Source organism: Protobothrops mucrosquamatus, unplaced genomic scaffold (assembly GCF_001527695.2).
Source record: "Protobothrops mucrosquamatus isolate PMUCROS unplaced genomic scaffold, P.Mucros_1.0 scaffold734, whole genome shotgun sequence".
Classification (NCBI taxonomy): Eukaryota; Metazoa; Chordata; class Lepidosauria; order Squamata; family Viperidae; genus Protobothrops; species Protobothrops mucrosquamatus.
Window position 1 is genome coordinate 56,058 of NW_015387008.1, and position 19,445 is coordinate 75,502.

The following is a 19,445-nucleotide window of genomic DNA, read 5'->3' on the forward strand; positions in this document are numbered from 1 at the left end:
GAGGAGAACCACCGCATAACAGTGCCTCCCACTCCCAACTCCCCCAGACGCCGCAGCATGATACCGTGGTCCACGGTATCAAAAGCCGCTGAGAGGTCCAAAAGAACTAGGACAGAGGAATAACCCCTGTCCCGGGCCCTCCAGAGATCATTCATTGCAACCAACATACTGTAAAATATGAGTCGGTTGCCAAGTATCTGAATTTTGATGTTCATTTTAAATGAACATCTTAATGATTATACATAACAATTTGGTGGGTTTTGTTCATTTTATTTTCAGCCTGAAAATTTAGTTGTTGGCACAATAAATTCAAAGCGATTGTTTATGATTCATAAATGCATATTTTTAAAACAAGCTCGGAACCCCCACAGGAAATCTGCAATATATTTAACTCTAATATAAATGTGTAACATTTTAATTCTTTCTTTTTTGTACTCTGTTAGTTTCCATCTTTTATCCATAGTCAAAAGAGGAATCCACAGACACATCTGAAAGATGCAGACATGGTATGGGACTTTTGGAGTCTTCGCCCTGAGTCTTTGCACCAGGTAAGATTTTATTCCCTTTTAATTACTTGTACTCTGTTTCTTTCAGGCCCTGTGTCCTTCATCTTTAGTTCAGAGGAAATGGCAGAGATCAAAGATACAAATTAAAGACTTGATTATTGTTATTCTGCTACATTAAATTACATATCACATTATAGAAAAGGTTATCAGGAAAGAAGAAAATTGCATTTAGTTTCCATGGCATCTTTATATTTTTTAGATAAAAGCCAAAATGGTCAAAGCTGCTCTCAGCTCTTTCTTGTTCTAATACCACTCTCGCAAACATGAAGGGAAGGGAAGAAAAATCAAGTAATGCTTAGAATTGCTTGAAATTCATTTGTTTGTCTTTGCCAGTAAAATATAGAGCTAGAAATGTGTCTACAGTATTTATAGAAGCCATAAATTAAATGTGTAGAACACATATTTTTATTTTTCTATTGATACTTTGTATTTGCAAAAAAACAAAAGCAATAAAAATGTCATAACATACAAAAAGCAGTTAAAATGATTTTTTAAAGATCTTGCTGGCCCAGCTTAAGACATATTTTGAAAAAGCCATTCAAAAAATTAGATTTCTTTGAAAGTCTGTTCAAATGTAATAGAAACTGCAAAATTTCCCCATGGAAAGGTGTGCAAAATCTGTGTTACCATTGTGTGGCTATGATTATACTGAAAGAATGTTTAATTATGACAATTTATCATTGCTCAGCAACATATTTGAAATACTGAACTTCACAAAGCCAATTCCAATTCATTTATTTCTGGGCTGGAAAATAAACTTGGGAAGATATTAGTAATATTTTTCTTTGATTAATTCCTAAATTTTAAGTTTAATTATTTGTTGCACACAATTCAGAGACATTCTAAGAAATTGTGCTTCGGTTGTAGATGTATTACTTATTTATTGTGTTGCTCTTTTTCCCAACAATTTACTAAACGAACAGTATAAATACAAAGGCAATAGAATTTTTTCAAATAAATTCATAAAACCAGCCATGTTTAAGATAGTAATTACAGAAATTAAAACAATGGTTTATTCTAAGAAATAGAGTAACTGACAGTATTAAAAATACTGTTGATCTTGTTCTTGAATGGTTATTATTTTATAAATACCTTCACTGAAGAGGTATAGAATTGATTTCTATAAAAATTTGCCATAGAATGCTCCTCAAGACACACACACACATTTATTATTCTTGTTTTTTGAATGAATGTCATGAGACTGCAATATGACATTCTAGATATTGGGTAGGGCTCAATGGGAATATGCATAAAGTATAAAATACAGTTGGAATACACCTTGCTGCAGAAAGAGGCAGGAATCTGTCCTCTGTGTCCTCATTAAAGATGGCTATGTACTTTGTTTCGGCTCATGCCATTCCCTCACTGTTTCCAGGATGGCTTCGCAGGTCACATGAAACCACTTCGCGGGCCGCATCTGGCCCCCGGGCCTTGTGTTTGACATGTCTGCTCTACAAGGAGCATTAATTATTCTTGTTTCTCGAATGAATGTCATGAAACTACAATATGACATTCTAGATATTGGGTAGGGCTGGATGGGAATATGCATGAAGTATAGAATACAACTGGAATATACAGTTTATGCAGGAAGAGACAGCTGTTCAATGGAATCCGGCCTCTGTGTTCTCATTAAAGATGGCTATGTACATTGTTTCGGCTCATGTAGGTATCATTCCTGTTCAGCGATCGTGGCATTCCAGATGGGCACCGTCACATGAATGGCTATGGGTCACATACATTTAAGCTAGTCAATGCTTATGGCAATGAAATATACTGCAAATTCCATGTAAAGGTAATTATGGTCTATTGTTACCATTTCCTGCTCAATGTTGACCCATCAAAAGTCTGTCCCTAACTGCTCCTTATGATTCCATATATCTTTTTTTCTTTCAATCTGTACCGGCCATGCTTTTAATTGCTAGGCAAAGCCACTTGCATTCATATCTGTTCCTATTTCTAAATAATAATAATAATATTTTTAGCAACAAGCTTATATCTCCCTTTGTATATGGAAATTGTACTCCTTCCACCCATAATACTGTCTTTTCTACATGTAATTTAACGATATATCTTTGGATCTAGATTTGTTTCTTATATAGCAGTTTTATAAACATTCTCTTTTAGTAGATTTTTAAACTGTTTTAATGCAGATTACTGTAACTAGGTTAGGGTTAAGGATGAGATTAACTATTTCTACATTAATAATTATAGATAAAAAGTTACTAATTAACATTCTGATTGCTTTTTAATATTTTTAGACTGATCAAGGAATTAAAAACCTCCCTGTCAAAGAAGCAGAAAGATTAGCTTCTGAAGATCCGGATTATGGCCTGCGTGATCTTTACAATGCAATTGCTAATGGAAATTTCCCCTCTTGGACTTTCTATATTCAAGTTATGACATTTGAACAAGCTGAGAACTTTCCATTTAATCCTTTTGATCTAACGAAGGTGAGTATATTTTTGTGACCTTTTCTTCAGCATACAGCGTAGAATAGAAAAGGTACATTTCTATATCTTGCAAGTCCAAGCTGAATGTAGTAAAATATCCCAATTATATTTTTCAGATTTGGCCTCACAAAGATTATCCTCTCATTCCTGTGGGAAAAATTGTCTTAAACCGAAATCCCGTCAATTATTTTGCTGAAGTGGAACAAATGGCTTTTGACCCAAGCAACATGCCCCCAGGGGTTGAACCTAGCCCCGATAAAATGTTACAGGTAACCAGAATTGATTTTTTTTCCTCCTATTCATTTAACTGGGAAACTCAGTCTTTAAATAAGATCACTTTTACAAAAATGAAAACATGTTAACATCAATCTGTTTGGTATTAGAATTTTTTTCCTTGTCCTGTGCTTTTCATTTTGTGGTGTGTTGGGTTTTTTTGTTCCCACCTCTGAATAGTAAAACAATTGGTAAAAAGAACAACATTCATTATTTGCATCTTAAGCACTAGCAGAGGTTGACACAAGGAACAGGATAAGACTCTCATTCTAGATATATTTAATTAATGAAAAGTGTAGATAGCCCTAGCAATAGCACTTGGACTTATATACCGCTCCATTGTGCTTTACAGCACTCTGAGCAATTACAGAATCAACTTATTGCTCCCAACAATCTGGGTCCTCATTTTACCAACTTTGGAAGGATGGAAGGCTTGAGCCTGTCAGGATTGAACTCCAGGCTGTCGGCAGAATTAGCTTGCAGTACTGTATTCTAACCACTGTACCACCAGGGCTCATAGATTTTTTGGGGGTTGATTATATCATTTCATTATATATATATATATGTAGGTCTTTGGTTATTCGGGTTTTCTCCCGCGTAAAATTGGAAGTGTCTTGGCGACATTTCGACGAAGTCCCATTTGTCATCTTCAGGCTGGTGTTTTCAGCTTCGTGCTTCTAGGAGTAATGTGTGATCGCAGCTGTTTCTTCCTTTTAACTGCCAGTGGCGTTTGAACTGATTGGGTGGGAGCTTGGCTGTGTTCACAGCCAAGCTCCCACCCAGAACAGAACACAGCCAGAACACAGCCAGAACACACCCAGAACAGAACACAGCCAAGCTCCCACCCAATCAGTTCAAACCCCACTGGCATTTAAAAGGAAGAAACAGTTGCGATCACACATTACTCCTAGAAGCACGAAGCTGAAAACACCAGCCTGAAGATGACAAATGGGACTTCGTCGAAACGTCGCCAAGACACTTCCAATTTTACGCGGGAGAAAACCCAAATAACCAAAGACCTTCATACAAACACCCGCGAAAACCTCAGAAAACAATTATATATATATTTATAATATATATATATATATAATGTGAAACCATTGAAAACATCCTGTGAAAGCTAGAGTTAAGTGAGTAGAGGTGACTCTTTCACTGCTTCAGTCACAGGGCCTGTCAGCTTATAAAGTACTTAAAAAAGAAAGAGTTGGAGGGGCACTGATGATGGCATCAAAAACATTCTTGTAATTGTGTTGCCTCTTTCTGCTATATTGAAGAGATGCCTTTGATCTGATTATATAGGTTTGCTTCTGAGCCATGTTCTTGGGTCCTTTGAAATCAAGACTTTCCCCCCCTCATGTAGGATAGGACAAGCAATAGTCTCTCAAAAAAGCAGTGATGACATAGGCAGGACAGAAAGCATTGAAAAGCAGTCTGAATAAAACCTAAGAAAAGGCTGTCTGCTTCCTCACTTTTACCCCTGTAATATATTTTTCTAGGGTCGTCTTTTCTCGTATCCAGATACGCACAGACACCGCCTGGGGCCCAACTACCTTCAAATTCCTGTAAATTGTCCATACCGAGCTAGAGTGGCTAACTACCAGAGAGATGGATTTATGTGCATATCTGATAACCAGGGTAAATCTGAATAACATTTGGGAGCTAGGCTGTGGCAGCAATTTAAACTAACCTATCGCAGGTGCTTTTTCTTCATTTACATTGACATTACAACTGAACTATTTCTTCATTTTTATTTTATATTAATTTCTCCCTTATTTTTATTATATGGATATGTAAAAATGTTTAGATTTGGATGTTGTGCGAAGCCTCATTCAATATGCCCATCAGCCAAGCTCACACAGTAATTTCACCGTCAAGCCTTTTTTCTTAACATTATCAAGATAATAACAGGCCCTAAATAGTTTTTGTTTGTTTTGGGAATTGGAACCAGCTAAGAATAGACTTAGTATGAAGGAATGCAGGCATTGTAAAAATGCCATTAGCTTGCTAAAACAAAATTTTGGCTATAAGACTTAGTGATACGCTTTTGGAGTTGACACTCTTGCATTCTTTACAGCTTCTGCCTTGCTCCTAATATATTGTATTTCCCCCCCCCCTAGGTGGTGCCCCAAACTATTACCCAAATAGCTTTACTGGCCCTGAGGAACAGCCCACTTTGAAGGAGAGCCGAACAACTACATCAGGCGATATACAGCGCTTTAATAGTTCAGTTGAGGATAACGTCTCTCAAGTAAATAAATTGGAAATGCCCTGTTATTTTATTTTGCAAATGAAATGTCTCTGTAAGCACACTTTTTCTTTTTCTCTCTCTTTCTAAGCAAGGTAAATTTATCATCAACATTTTCTTTGTATGTCTTCCAAGCACCTAATTTAAAACAAAAAGTTGAGAGCACTTGCTTGATATAATTCTATTCTCAAGCAATTAAGTTTTGGTTTCCTGTTGGCTCTCAACTTTTGTTACTTGATTTTCTCCACAAATGGATCCATGTATAAAAGTGAGATTATTCAGAATCTTGGAGTCAGTCCATTATTTTCCTGGTTTGGCCAAAATTACTATAAAGTGCTAATTCTTTATACTGCAGATCTTTCAAAAATATCCCCCACTTTTATAAAAAATATATATTTAGAGGTAGTCCTTGACTTATGAACACAATTGGGACTGGATTTATCATTGTAAATCGAGGCACTCTCATCAGTGGACCTGATTTTATAACATTTTTGTGGCAGTCATTAAGCAAATCACTGTGGTCATTAAATGAATCTACAGCTGTTAAGTGAACTCATGTTTTTCAAATGGGGTTTTCACCAAAAACCAGCACACAATATCACAAATCACAATCGCATGACACTGAGATGCAAGAACAATCCCACAAAGAAGGCAGAACTTTTCATATTCTAAACAGCAGAGAGAACTCCATGATAATCACAAATAGCCATCAGTTTATTGCAATTTATTTAATAGCTGAGTTGATACTGTTAATGAAATTGGAATCATAGACAATTTTTATTGGGCAGCAGAAGGTATATCTGTAATGTTTGCTTTCACTATTTATTGAAAGGTACGGGACTTCTTTGTCAAAGTACTGAATGAGGAAGAGCGCATGAGACTTTGCGAAAATATTGCTGGCCATCTTAAGGACGCTCAGATTTTTGTCCAGAAGAAAGCTGTAAGTAATAACATGATACATCTCAAGCTGTACAGAGATTCTGGTTTGAAGAGAAACATTGGCTTTGGAGCATGCAGTGATACATATATATCATCTTTTATAAAGCAGCTGTGTCTTTTCTTGGTCTCACACATCTTCTGGCATACAATTCTAGATAAGACTTTTGGTTTCAAGGTGTTTGTGCAGACCCACATGCCCTCCAAATCCTATGCTGCCTTTTGAATCTGAATTGCTCTACAACCCTACCATATAAGTTAATATACAGTGTAGACTTTAAGCTCTATTTGCTGTGATAATATTAGTTGATAAAAACTGTATAATTACCCTCAATTGTATGATGTATATAGTATGAGAATATATATCTGGTTAAAGCCACATAAATTAAGAATGGAAAGTCTCAGGCTCTTTCATATAATTTTATCATCACATTGTAAAGAAGTACAGTACTTCTTTACAATGTGATGAATAAGATTATATGAAAAATATCAATTATCTAGCACAAGACCTCGATCATATGATTTGGTTAGTGCTATGCTCCATCTTGCCACAAAAGAGAAACCTGGAACAGATCTAGATAGTTCAGGCTAATTCTAGTTTAAAGTGGGATTAATTGCCCTTGCCCTGGAGAACATCATTCCTGCCAAGTAAGATTGGTCCCAACCCTACTGGATTTTTGAGGAATCCTTAAAACATGCTTTTGTCAACTGGCCTGAGCATCCCATGATAGAATGGGAGCCTTCAAGATGATTATATGAGGTTTAAGTGGAATGCATTCTCTTGCCTGCTTTTTTACCATTTTGCTTTTTATCTTGTGGTTGCATGGCAATTGTGTTTTTTATTTGTACTGTTTTATTATGTCATCCTCGCAGAGTCCCTATGCGAGATGGACAACTATACAAATGTGATTGATAAATGAATGAATAATGAATATTCTAATTGTTGGATTAAAAACTTATACAAAATTGTATCTCCAATATGTAAAAACTCTGCATTGAATCCATAGCTCAGTTCTCGGCTGCAGTGGCCTTCTGGAAAGGCCTGTGACTGAGAAATGCAGGCCTGGCTTCAGGAGATGCCACAGAAGAAGTGGGCCGGCAAGGAGAGGCCGGGGTGCGTGGGGCAGCTCCACACCCCCACCCCAAAACTAGGGCGTATTTTGGGGGTAGGGCTTATATTAGGCCCACTCCCAAAAATCAAGCTAGGGCTTATTTTCGGGGTAGGCCTTACTTTCGGGGAAACACGGTATGAGATAAATTGAAAAATAGTACTTCTGCTATTACCAATAGTTGAAATAAGTACAGTCCAGATGTGCTGAAATTTCAGATCTCTGCCAAAAGCAGTTGACTTGTCCTCATCAGAACAGGTATTAGAAAAAGTGACAAATGATCTCAATTTCTTTTTGTCAATCTAGGTGAAAAACTTTATGGATGTTCATCCTGATTATGGTGCAGGCATTCAAGCCCATCTGGATAGACACAATGCTAAAGGGCAAAGAAAGGTAAGAAAACATTATCAATTCAGATTACTGTCAAAAGTAGAGATTAAGCAGCTGAAAATGCATTAAGACATAGATGGCATAAATGGCTGTAGAGAGGCTCAAAGGAGGAGTGAGAGGATCTTGAACAACAAAGTTGAAAACAAACAGCAAACGTTACTACAAGTAGTCTTCTGCTTATGACCACAGCTGAGCTTAGAATTTCAGTCAACAATCATTGTGGTCATGTGTTGAGTCATCACGTGACAGGATTTGATTTTATGATTTTTTATGATGGTTATTAAGTGAATCATGGGTTGTTTAAAGAATCACAAAGTTATAAGTCCGAATCCAGCTTATCCAATGGGCATTTTTTGTCAGTTTTTATCAGAAAATGGCAAAAAAAACCAAATGCAAAACGTATTCACGTGAGCGTGTGACACACTGTAGTGAGTCTGGTTGCCAAGCCCCAAAATGCGATCTCATGACCATAGGGATGGTGTAGCAGTTGTAACTTCAGGAAAGAGTTATAAGTAAACTTTTTACTTTACTCCACTGTGATTTTGAATGTTTGTTAGGCAACCAGTCAGAAGTTGAGGACTATATATACAATATCTGGATTCTAAATTGAACTAAGTAGGTTAAACAAAGTTCTATTCCAATGGAATTAAAAGTAGCTGTCAGAATCCCTATGGCTGTATGATAGTACAGGTAGTTAGCAAAGAAAGTACCAATGAGCAATAAAGAAAGGAATCTGTTAGTATTTCATTATTCATTTCTCAAAAATGTAGTTAAAGAAGCATGAGTACAACTAAAAGTAGTTACGAATTTTATATGAAAACAAGTTATTTTTTTCCTATTTTTAATTACATTGTTTCTAGGATCAAATTCATACTTATACACAAACTTCTGGAAAGGAGAAATCTCAGCTGTAAATGGCATGTGATTACCAGTCACATTGGAAATCTTCACCTGAAATCCCTCCAACTGGAAAATGAGCTTTGAAAAGCTTTACGTATAATGGAATTATACATGCTATTATCCTGTGCTATTAACTGCAATATATAACCAAGTGCAATTCTATTTTAACAACAAATTGAATTAACTATATAGATTATTAATTTGGAATCTATCCTGATGATATCTTTGAAATATTATGTCTGAAATACAAGAAGAATAACTTTGTGTTTAATTTCGCTTATTAACATGTTTTATTCTTGTGATTGATTTTTTTCATTTATTTACCCATAGAACAGACATTGCTGTGATTGATATCTTTTATTGGTAGTGCTGGTCTTAACAGTATGACAAATCCTTTTCAAATGGATAGTAAAAATAAAAAAAAACAATTTTTAAAACTGCACATGAATGTCAATCTTTTAACAGCAAATCTCCTCATAGTACATTTTAAAACTATTATAAAGTACTTGAGGGAGAATTATGTTTAAATGTGAAATTTACCAGTGTTATGAAAGCTCTATAAATAATAGTATTATGTTCCAAGCTGTTAGTTGCAATAAAAAAGCATTCCAATTTGAAGATCCTTTAAGAAAAACAATATACCGTAGATGATTTATGCTGAATCTGTGATGATGATAATAAACATGAAATGGCATGTCTGAAATAGTATAACAATTTTGTGCTTATTTTGCCTATCAAAACATGATTTGTATTGTTATAACAAATCTCACATTTATTCTTTTAAAGAATATACATGTCTTTTTCCTTTTATTGGTAATCCTGACAGTACTATAAGAAGTAAATAAAACATTACTAAATAGATATTAACAATTAAAGCAATTTTAAATAAATATACATTATATATGAATGTTTTTAACAGAAAATCTGCGTTCATATGGTACCCTTAAGAATTGTTAAAATAACTTGGTGGATTATGTTAAGGGGATATTTTATTTGTTCTTGGACTAAATGTTTCTTTTGTTGGTTCAGGATGGATCTCAACAGCAGACTTTTGAAATAAAAATAAATAAATTTTTACAATGCTCATTCTACAATAAAATTCTCATAAAATATCTAATGCCTCGATTCTGTTTTAATATTCAGTATAGTCTACTAATCATATACAGTATTTGCTTTTCTATTACAGTCCAGAATGGATGAGGCAAAGCCTTCATTCTTGTCTCAATGCATCATCTTTTGAGAACCACAGGTATATATATATATGAGAGAGACAGACAGATGGCGGGCTGCAGTACATACATGATGATAAAAAGTAAACGGAGCTCTGTCACAAATGAACAGGTTTAGAATTTTCTATTTCTAATAATGCACTTTTGGAGACCCATACTATAACCCCCCCCCCCAGTTTTAAAAAGGCAATACTGAATTTGGGCAATTGTATAATTAAAACTGCAGTATATTCTGAATCACGGGATTCAGATCCAACATACAGGATGACACCCTGCGGTTGCAGCCTGCCCAATCTACGATAAGGGTGAGGGGAGAGAGAGATGTTAGAAGTTAACTCCTTTTTAAAAGGAGACAAAGATTGGAAGAAGTCATTGAATCCAATTTCTTCTTAATTCAGGAATGCAAAGTGAAACATCCTGACAAATGTGTTCCCACATCAGCTGTTAAGAATCTCTATCACAGTGTATTAATTTCTTAGGAAACATTCTTGTGCATCTTGAAAAATAGTTTTACATTTGTCCAGCAGATGGCATCTAATTCACAGGAAAGTCAACAAAAGTCCATTAAAGGTTACCCAAAATTTCATATCTGCTTTAATCTTGCTGAAATAAATCAATTCTATATTCCTTCCCTATGTTTTATTTTTAATGTTTTTCTTTTAATAATCTTGGTTTTTAATTCCATCAAATAATGTCATAGAAATTTCATTTTCTTTTTGTCCGTTCTCAGAATCCTTCAAGACTTTAACAGATCTCTTTTGTAGATCCAATAAGATACAGTTATCAAATAATTCTGCTGGTTTGATAATTGTTTGTCCCCTTTAAATGTTAAAGACATCACCTGGTTTCATTTGTATATCTAATATATCATCTTGTTTCATATTTTTCTTGTAACTTGTCATATTTAAACCAGCGTTTCAATCTTATCAGTATAGTTTTTTCTTCTGTGACATTAACACATCATTTATCTATAGTATCAGATATTCTTAAAAGAATACAATTAAAAGAAAGGTATACATAACAAAGAATGGAGCAAAATAACAGTGGGTGGTTTGAAGGACAGTTTTGAACAATGGATTGAGAAAATTTTAATTGTAATATTTATTTTTGTCTAGTTCCCCATAGTGTCCAACTATCATCATTTCCCCCCCAAAGAACTCAAACACAGGAAAGATTCTTAAAATATATTTAAAATTTTTATTCCAAATCCCTCTGGATCCTCAATCTGTTTTTAACTTTCCAACATTAATAAAACTTCTGATCTGTCATAATGAAGGCTTCAGATATAGTGTTATCTCAAAGGTACATTGCCAATCTTACATCTCATTTTCAGTTTATAAATACATTTGAGATTATAAATACTGACCTTTTATGTTTATTCTTTTTTAATTCCTCACCTCCAGTTGAGGTGTTGGACTGATTTCAGTGGGAATGCGAACATCTGAACCTGTCTTACTGAGATATCGTCTATTATGATTATGATTTTGAAAGGGGTAAAGCTGAATTTGATGTACAGCTCTGGATAAATGATGATTATTCCCAAAATGTATACACATTTATTGGAAATGGAAACAGATGATCAATAAGTTAAAGCTTGTATAATTAAGAGGGCAAAAATAGATATAAGTTGGAACCATGGGAAAATATGTAGAAGAAAACACTGAAATTTACACTGAAATACAAGCTTAAAGAAAACTTTCATAAAATTATGTATCATTGATATATGACACCACATAAATTGTCAAAACAGTATAAGGTGATTTCAAATAATTGAAATGTAATCAAACTGACAGAACACTTTTTCATTATTGGTGGACGTGTAACAAAGCTAGAAAATATTGGGATGAATATATATTTTGATATATCAATGAAGATTCTCAGTCATCCAGGCAGAGTTGTCTGAAAATTGAATCATTGCAACTGGACTTATTTTGTTAATTTGAGTTGTTTCACTGCTCATTGAAGCAGCTTCTTCAGTCTGAGCAAGTTGGTTAGGCAGAGTCTCATGTATTTTGATGCAGAATTTAAAAATGAATGTACTACTGGAATCAGAAATGTTTGTTTTAGGGTTAATAGGCAAACAAATGGATTTTAAGATTTTCATATGCTCCAAGATGGAAGAACTTACAAATACCTACAATAAAAGAATGGATGGCAAAGTTGGTAAAATTGGCAAAGATGGCAAATGATAGCCTTGATGAAAGACTTTGACCAATTTTATTTCCACTTTGAAATCATTTCCAGACTTTTTTGTGAAAAATTGAAATAGATGAGAAGTTGATATGAAAAAGATAGTCTTATTGCAGGTCTGCATATATATTGCTGATGTAGTTCAGAGATTGACAGTATTGTCCTGATAAATATCAATACAATTGTATATATTTCTTTAAACATTGCTCCATATGACTTTATTTAGATTCTTTTAATTAAAATAAATGAATTCTTACAGCAACTATGACAATCATTTTATAAGAGCACACACAAGTGCTATCAAAATTTCAAATGTGTTGCTTGGCATATTGGGTTGCCTATCCCTGGTTTATTCTGAATAGGCTTTAGAAATCAATGAGTTCATATGCTTATGCACTTGAATAACAGAATAACAGAATTGGAAGGGATCTTGGAGGTCTTATAGTCCAAACCCCTGCTCAAGCAGGAAATCCTGTGCCATTTCAGATAAATGGCTGTCCAATCTCTTTAAAAACCTCCAATGTTGGAGCACTCACAACTTCTGGAGGCAAATCATTTCACAGTTCCCACTGTCAGGATATTTCTCCTTAATTCTAGGTTGTTTCTCTCCTTGATTAGTTTCCATCCATTGCTTTTTGTCCTACCTTCAGGTGCTTAGGAGAATAGATTGAGCCTCTCATCTTTATGGCAGCCGCTTAGATATTGGAACACTGCTATCATGTCACTCTTAGTCCTTCTCTTCATTAAATTCCTGCAACTGTTCCTTATATGTTTTAGGCTCCAGTCCCCTGATCATCTTTGTTGCTCTTCTCTGTACTCTTTCTAGAGTCTCAACATTTTGTTTTATATTGTGGTGACCAAAACTAGATGCAATATTCCAAGTGTGGCCTTACCAAGGCATTATAAAGTATTAACACTTCACGTGATCTTGATTCTATCCCTCTGTTAATGTAGCCTAAGACTGTGTTAGCTTTTCTGGCAGCTGCTTGTTTAGATATTGCTGAAGGAAAATAGTCATATTTTATATTACTCATGTTTCCTTTGTTTGCAGTTTATCTTACAATACATCTGCTTCTTCTAAGTAAGTCTAAGTACTTTTCTTACACTTATAAACATCTCATGAGTTTTTTCCATAGGCATATACAGTATTTTATAATCTATCACATATATACAAACCCAAATGACTGAAAAATCTTGAAGATGCTGAGTAAACAGATGAAATACTTCTCTTTAATTTACTTTTCTTCTGTTACTCATCAAATTCTGCCTAGAGAAGAAGTCTTTTCTTCTTTCTATGGGATTAGTATAGGGTGGGAAGTTTATTATCAAAGGAAAAAGGCAAACCTTGTTAAATTTAGGAGCAGGTACAATTTTAATCCAGTAAATTATGTGGATTGGGAATGTAAATGAGAAACATGTATGCCTGAATAAGGAAGAAGATGAAAAAGAATAGTATCGCCTTTCCTAAACAGAAATTTGAATACATTTCTCTCATTCTATGTTGGGATGGATATTCAGTACGAAGTAACTGTTCCACTTTGTTACTGGGAGATCAGTTAAAGGAAGCCCTTGCCTGGCCTGGGCCCATCCATTCGATGGCTCTGACGGGGGTGGCTTCTGCTGCTACTCCAACCTGTCAACCATGCAGAGAAGCAGAAGGCAGTGGAGGGGCAGCCGGGGGTCTGGAGTTGTTCCAGACGCAACAAATTCGCACACCAGCTGCCCCTCCTGCTTCCCTGCATGGTTGAGTGGTCAGATCAGAAGCAGAAGCCACTCCCGTCAGAGCCGATGGGGCTCTGTGGCCAGTCCGTCGTCATGCAGGACAGCCAGCAGGCTGTGGCTGCTGATGGACACCGTTGGCCCCCATGCGCTCACTGGCCTCTGTGTGCAGGGGCCGATGGTGTCAGACAGCAGATCCGAAAGCGAAACTGTACCAACCATCCTTGCACTGGTGGGAGCGATGATGGGGGAAGGCAGGATCTGGCATGTGCCCACCCTTTGCTGCTGCTGCCCCACATTGTCCCGCGTGCGCCTCCGGGCCATGCGTGCGGGACCATGTGAGGTGGCAGCGGGGAGGGGTGGGTGTGTGCCACAGCTCACCTTCCCCCGTCCCTGCCCCCACCAGCGCGAGGAAGGTTGGCACAACTTCACTTCCAGATCTGCGGCCAGCTGAACTTGGCGATGCAGGGATCACCACTGCCGCCTCCTGCTTCCCTGTGTCATTGGCCTGTCAAGGGGCTTGGAGCAGGAGGAGCAACAGCTGCTGCCCCTGTCAGAGCCACCGTATAGACAGGGCCTGCACCAGGTGAGGGCTCCTTTCTGGCCATCCCGGGGCCATCTCCGCCCACGGTAATGGGGCTGCCATGATGCTGACAGACCCCACTGGCCCCCATGCACTCACTGGCCTGTATGTGTGTGGGGGCCAATGGAGTCAGGCAGCAGCTGCTCTGGCCCCTGCCTCGCCTTGCCTTGCCCCGTGGCAATTGGCACACCCGCCCTGCCTTGCCTTGCCTCACCCCGCAGGAGGAATCTTCAGCCCACCGCCCCAGCCACTAGAGACCCCCTGGATCTCTCCCAACCCTGCCCAGCCCCCACAGGCATCCCTTCCCACAAGCATCATTGAGATGGCCACACCCACCATGGCCATGACCACCCAGTCAGCTGTGACCACTGCAGCCACGCCCACCCAGTTGGCCACACCCACCCAGCACCCAGCGATAAATAAATGGGTTTTGGGTTGCGGTTTGGGCACTCGGTCTCTAAAAGTTCGCCACCACTGTTCTAGGTTGTTTCGCTCCTTGATTAGTTTTCATCCATTGCTTCTTGTCCTGCCTTCAGGTGCTTAGGAGAATAGATTGAGCCCCTCTTCTTTGTGGCAGCCCCTTAGATATTGGAACACTGCTATCATGTCACTCTTAGTCCTTCTCTTCATTAAATTCCTGCAACTGTTCCTTATATGTTTTAGGCTCCAGTCCCCTGATCATCTTTGTTGCTCTTCTCTGTACTCTTTCTAAAGTCTCAACATTTTGTTTTATATTGTGGTGACCAAAACTAGATGCAATATTCCAAGTGTGGCTTTACCAAGGCATTATAAAGTGGTATTAACACTTCACGTGATCTTGATTCTATCTCTCTGTTAATGTAGCCTAAGACTGTGTTAGCTTTTCTGGCAGTTGCTTGCTTAGATATTGCTGAAGGAAAACAATCATATTTTTATATTACTCATGTTTCCTTTGTTTGCAGTTTATCTTACAATACATCTGCTTCTTCTAAGTACTTCTAAGTACTTTTCTTACACCTATAAACATCTCACGAGTTTCTTCCATAGGCACATACAGTTCTTTATAATCTGTCACATGTATACAAACCCAAATGACTGAAAAATCTTGAAGATGCTGAGTAAACAGATGAAATACTTTTCTTTAATTTACTTTTCTTCTGTTACTCATCAAATTCTGCCTAGAGAAGAAGTCTTTTCTTCTTTCTATGGGATTATTATAGGGTGGGAAGTTTATTATCAAAGGAAAAAGGCAAACCTTGTTAAATTTAGGAGCAGGTACAATTTTAATCCAGTAAATTATGTGGATTGGGAATGTAAATGAGAAACATGTATGCCTGAATAAGGAAGAAGATGAAAAAGAATAGTATCACCTTTCCTAAACAGAAATTTGAATACATTTCTCTCATCCTATTTTGAGATGGACATTCAGTACGAAGTAACTGTTCCACTTTGTGACTGGGAGATCAGTTAAAGAAACTTGATCGATTGAGGGAAGAGGTGAAGAGCCCTATATACCACGGTAGCACTATTCACTATAAAGTCTTGAAGATAGCGTTTGAGTTTATCTCTGTAGAAAGAATGCATTCTGAGTCCAAGGCTGAGCAGACTTCTCCAGCACTGCATGGAAGGGAATGTATGCACCTATCATTTGAGGATGGTTGCAGAGCTATTCCATTTATATTTCTGCAAATATAAAATTCTGGGGAGAGGGCACTCAAACAGCAAAGCACAAAGCACAGCTGCCAAAAAGGCCAACACAATGCTGGGCTGCATTAATAGAGGGATAGAATCAAGATCACGTGAAGTGTTAATACCACTTTACAATGCCTTGGTAAGGCCACACTTGGAATACTGCATCCAGTTTTGGTCACCACGATGTAAAAAAGATGTTGAGATTCTAGAAAGAGTACAGAGAAGAGCAACAAAGATGATTAGGGGACTGGAGGCTAAAGCATATAAGGAAAGGCTGCTGGAATTGGTTATGTCTAGTTTAATGAAGAGAAGGACGAGGGGGGACATGATAGCAGTGTTCCAATATCTCAGGGGCTGCCACAAAGAAGAGGGAGTCAAGCTATTTTCCAAGGTGCCTGAAGGCAGGACAAGAAGCAATGGATGGAAACTAATCAAGGAGAGAAGCAACCTAGAACTAAGGAGAAACGTCCTGACAGTTAGAACAATTAACCAGTGGAACAACCTGCCTCCAGAAGCAGTGAATGCTCCAACACTGGAAGTTTTTAAGAAGAGACTGGACAGCCATTTGTCCGAAATGGTATAGAGTTTCCTGCCTGAGCAGGGGGTTGGACTAGATGACCTCCAAGGTCCCTTCCAACTTTATTATTATTATTATTATTATTATTAGAACAGGAAGTTGGATCAACCAACCTGCACGTAGGATGCTCACCTCCATAAGCTGTTGGGATTTGGGAGGCTTTTTGTGTTGGCTTATCTGCAGCCATCTGCAACCTACGCTTACCCATCAACCCCTTCACAGCGTAGTTATATGACAGCTGTGAGCAATTCTAAATCAGCCTTCAGTTGCCAGTGTGTTTGTATTTAAAAAAGGATGAGACACGGGAAAAAAGAATCCTAGCACGAGACATGCCATAAAATGAAACCTCTATAATCAGAATCAACCTGTTATTGAAGAACAGATATTTGAGATAGATAGCAAGACAGTTTGCAAGGAGTCAGTTAGAATGACTGGCAGTAAACTTGGTTACTTCATCCTGGCTACAGGCAGTTTGAGAAGACAGGAATGAGGCCTAATTGCCGGTTTGTTTTCAGATTATGAATTGGCAACCTCAGCAAATAGCATTTATATGTTATCGTACCATATTGTGGATATACAGTAGCATGTAACAAAGAGTCTGTTATTAATTATAATCCTATGAAAGAGATAATTATATATCTAGATGCAAGAACTATAGCTCAATAGAGCACATGTTTTGTATAGAAAGGTCCCTGGTTTAGTCTCCGGAGGTGAAACCTGCTTCCACCCTTCTGGTCTTCCAGAGGAGTATTAAAACCTGGCTCTGCCTGTTGGCTTGGAGCTCTGATAGAGTGTGCTATGCTGGAGGTGGTTGATTGAGTGATAGATAGAAGTCCACCTCCATGCTCTCTGTGGTCTTGGTTTTAATTTTTAACTATTGTTAATCTTAAATTTTTCTGATGTTTTGAAATATATGCTTTCAAATTGTAAGCCGTCTAGAATCACTCAGGATAGTAAGATGGGTGGCCTATAAATATGATTAAATAAATAACTAAATAACATCAAACTTATGTAAAATATTGATCAAAGGCAATGCATATACTGTATTCATATACATTTAGTAAAAGATCTTGGTTGGGAAATAATTACTTTACAACTGGTAAGAATTCAGGGCAACAAGAAAAAGGGATTTGTGAGAACATTGTAGATATACTCTCCAAAAAGCAACCTCGTAGTTTTGATAAATGATTTTGGCTTCTGCTATACTAGTTATTTTAATAAGACCATGTACAGTATTTGATTGTAGGAACAGAGAAATATGGAAATACAGCTGGAAATTACCTTGAATTTTTCCCTTTGCTTAAAGGCATGAACTTGGTAACAAATTAGTCACTTACAAGCACAGATTGACACAGTAATGCAAATCCAATATTTAAAGATTCTTATATGAGGAATACGAGAGAATTTTATATTATAATCCTATATTATACCATGTTACAATATGCAAACATGATTTGGTTATTGGCTCACATAGTTCATTCAAGTTGAGTTATTCCAGTTCTTCACATTGTAATCACACAATCATATTATCTTGCTTTTAAGTCACATGTTTTTTATTGCAATATATAGGATTATATATTCAGAAATAGCAAACAGGTTTTGTTTGTTGCATCTGAAATCTGCTAAACTGAGGTTTGATGAACTGAGGGTGTACTTATTTATTTTATTTATATTTGTACACCCATCTATCTCATATAGTGACTCTGGGTGGTGTACATAGCAATAATGAAGACTATATAAAAACCGTTACGATCAATTTAAATTAAAATGAAAACAAATGGAAAACATAATGGCAGTGAAACATGCAGAGACTGCATTCTGTTAATGTCATACAGGTAGTTCTCACTTAGCGACTGTTTGAAGATAAAATGGATCTCCCACAAAGGTACTTATGAGTTGATTTTAAAGTTCCAAAGGCTGTACTACTACTACTACTACTACTACTACTACTACTACTACTACTACTACTACTATTATTATTATTATTATTATTATTATTATTATTATTATTATTATTATTATATAGCAGTCACATTATTACATTTTGGGTGCTTGGCAAACAGCAAACCTTTATGGCGATTTACAGCATCCCATAGTCATATGACCATGATTTTTGATGTTTTTTCCTGGTCTGCAACAACAACAAAAAAACCCATTAGATAAAACAGCTTAATGATCACTGTTTTTGCTTAACAACCGCCTCAAAAAAGTAATAAAATTGGGCGCAGTCACATGGTGACCCGCTTAATTACTGTAATGACTTATCACTGTAACTCTGGGCTCAATTATGGTTGAAAGTTGTACATGTACAGTCACCCAACAGGTTCCACTCTACAATGGGCTTCCTCAAGCTAGCTGACAAGCCATGTTTTAAGGGCCTTCTGGAAGTTGGGGTCAACTTCACCTTGTGGGGAGTAATGTTCCACAGGGCAGGGGCTATGACAGAAAGAACTTTCCTCCTAGTGTCACCTGATTACATTCCCTATTTGTATATAAGTTAAATAAAACTGTCTACATTAAATCTACAGCATGAAATTGGAAGTAGTTATACATGAAAAATAGAACAATACATGAAAATTTAGGTGGAAATATGAGAAAGAACTGTAT

At 36.9% G+C, this 19,445-nt stretch overlaps 1 protein-coding gene across 2 annotated transcripts in view; it reads left to right on the top strand.

The window, feature by feature from the left end:
• The window catches only part of CAT (catalase), a 50,290-nt gene extending 40,307 nt beyond the window's left edge, over positions 1–9,983 (top strand). For both annotated transcript variants that reach the window (XM_015818393.1, XM_015818392.2), the window contains exons 5-13: positions 444–548; positions 2,233–2,358; positions 2,825–3,016; positions 3,133–3,285; positions 4,786–4,924; positions 5,407–5,537; positions 6,367–6,474; positions 7,886–7,972; positions 8,830–9,983. In XM_015818393.1, coding sequence (XP_015673879.1) covers positions 444–548; positions 2,233–2,358; positions 2,825–3,016; positions 3,133–3,285; positions 4,786–4,924; positions 5,407–5,537; positions 6,367–6,474; positions 7,886–7,972; positions 8,830–8,883 — 1,095 coding nt within the window. In that variant the 3' untranslated portion in view covers positions 8,884–9,983. The remainder of the gene's footprint in view (positions 1–443; positions 549–2,232; positions 2,359–2,824; positions 3,017–3,132; positions 3,286–4,785; positions 4,925–5,406; positions 5,538–6,366; positions 6,475–7,885; positions 7,973–8,829) is intronic.
• The last annotated feature ends 9,462 nt before the right edge of the window (positions 9,984–19,445 follow it).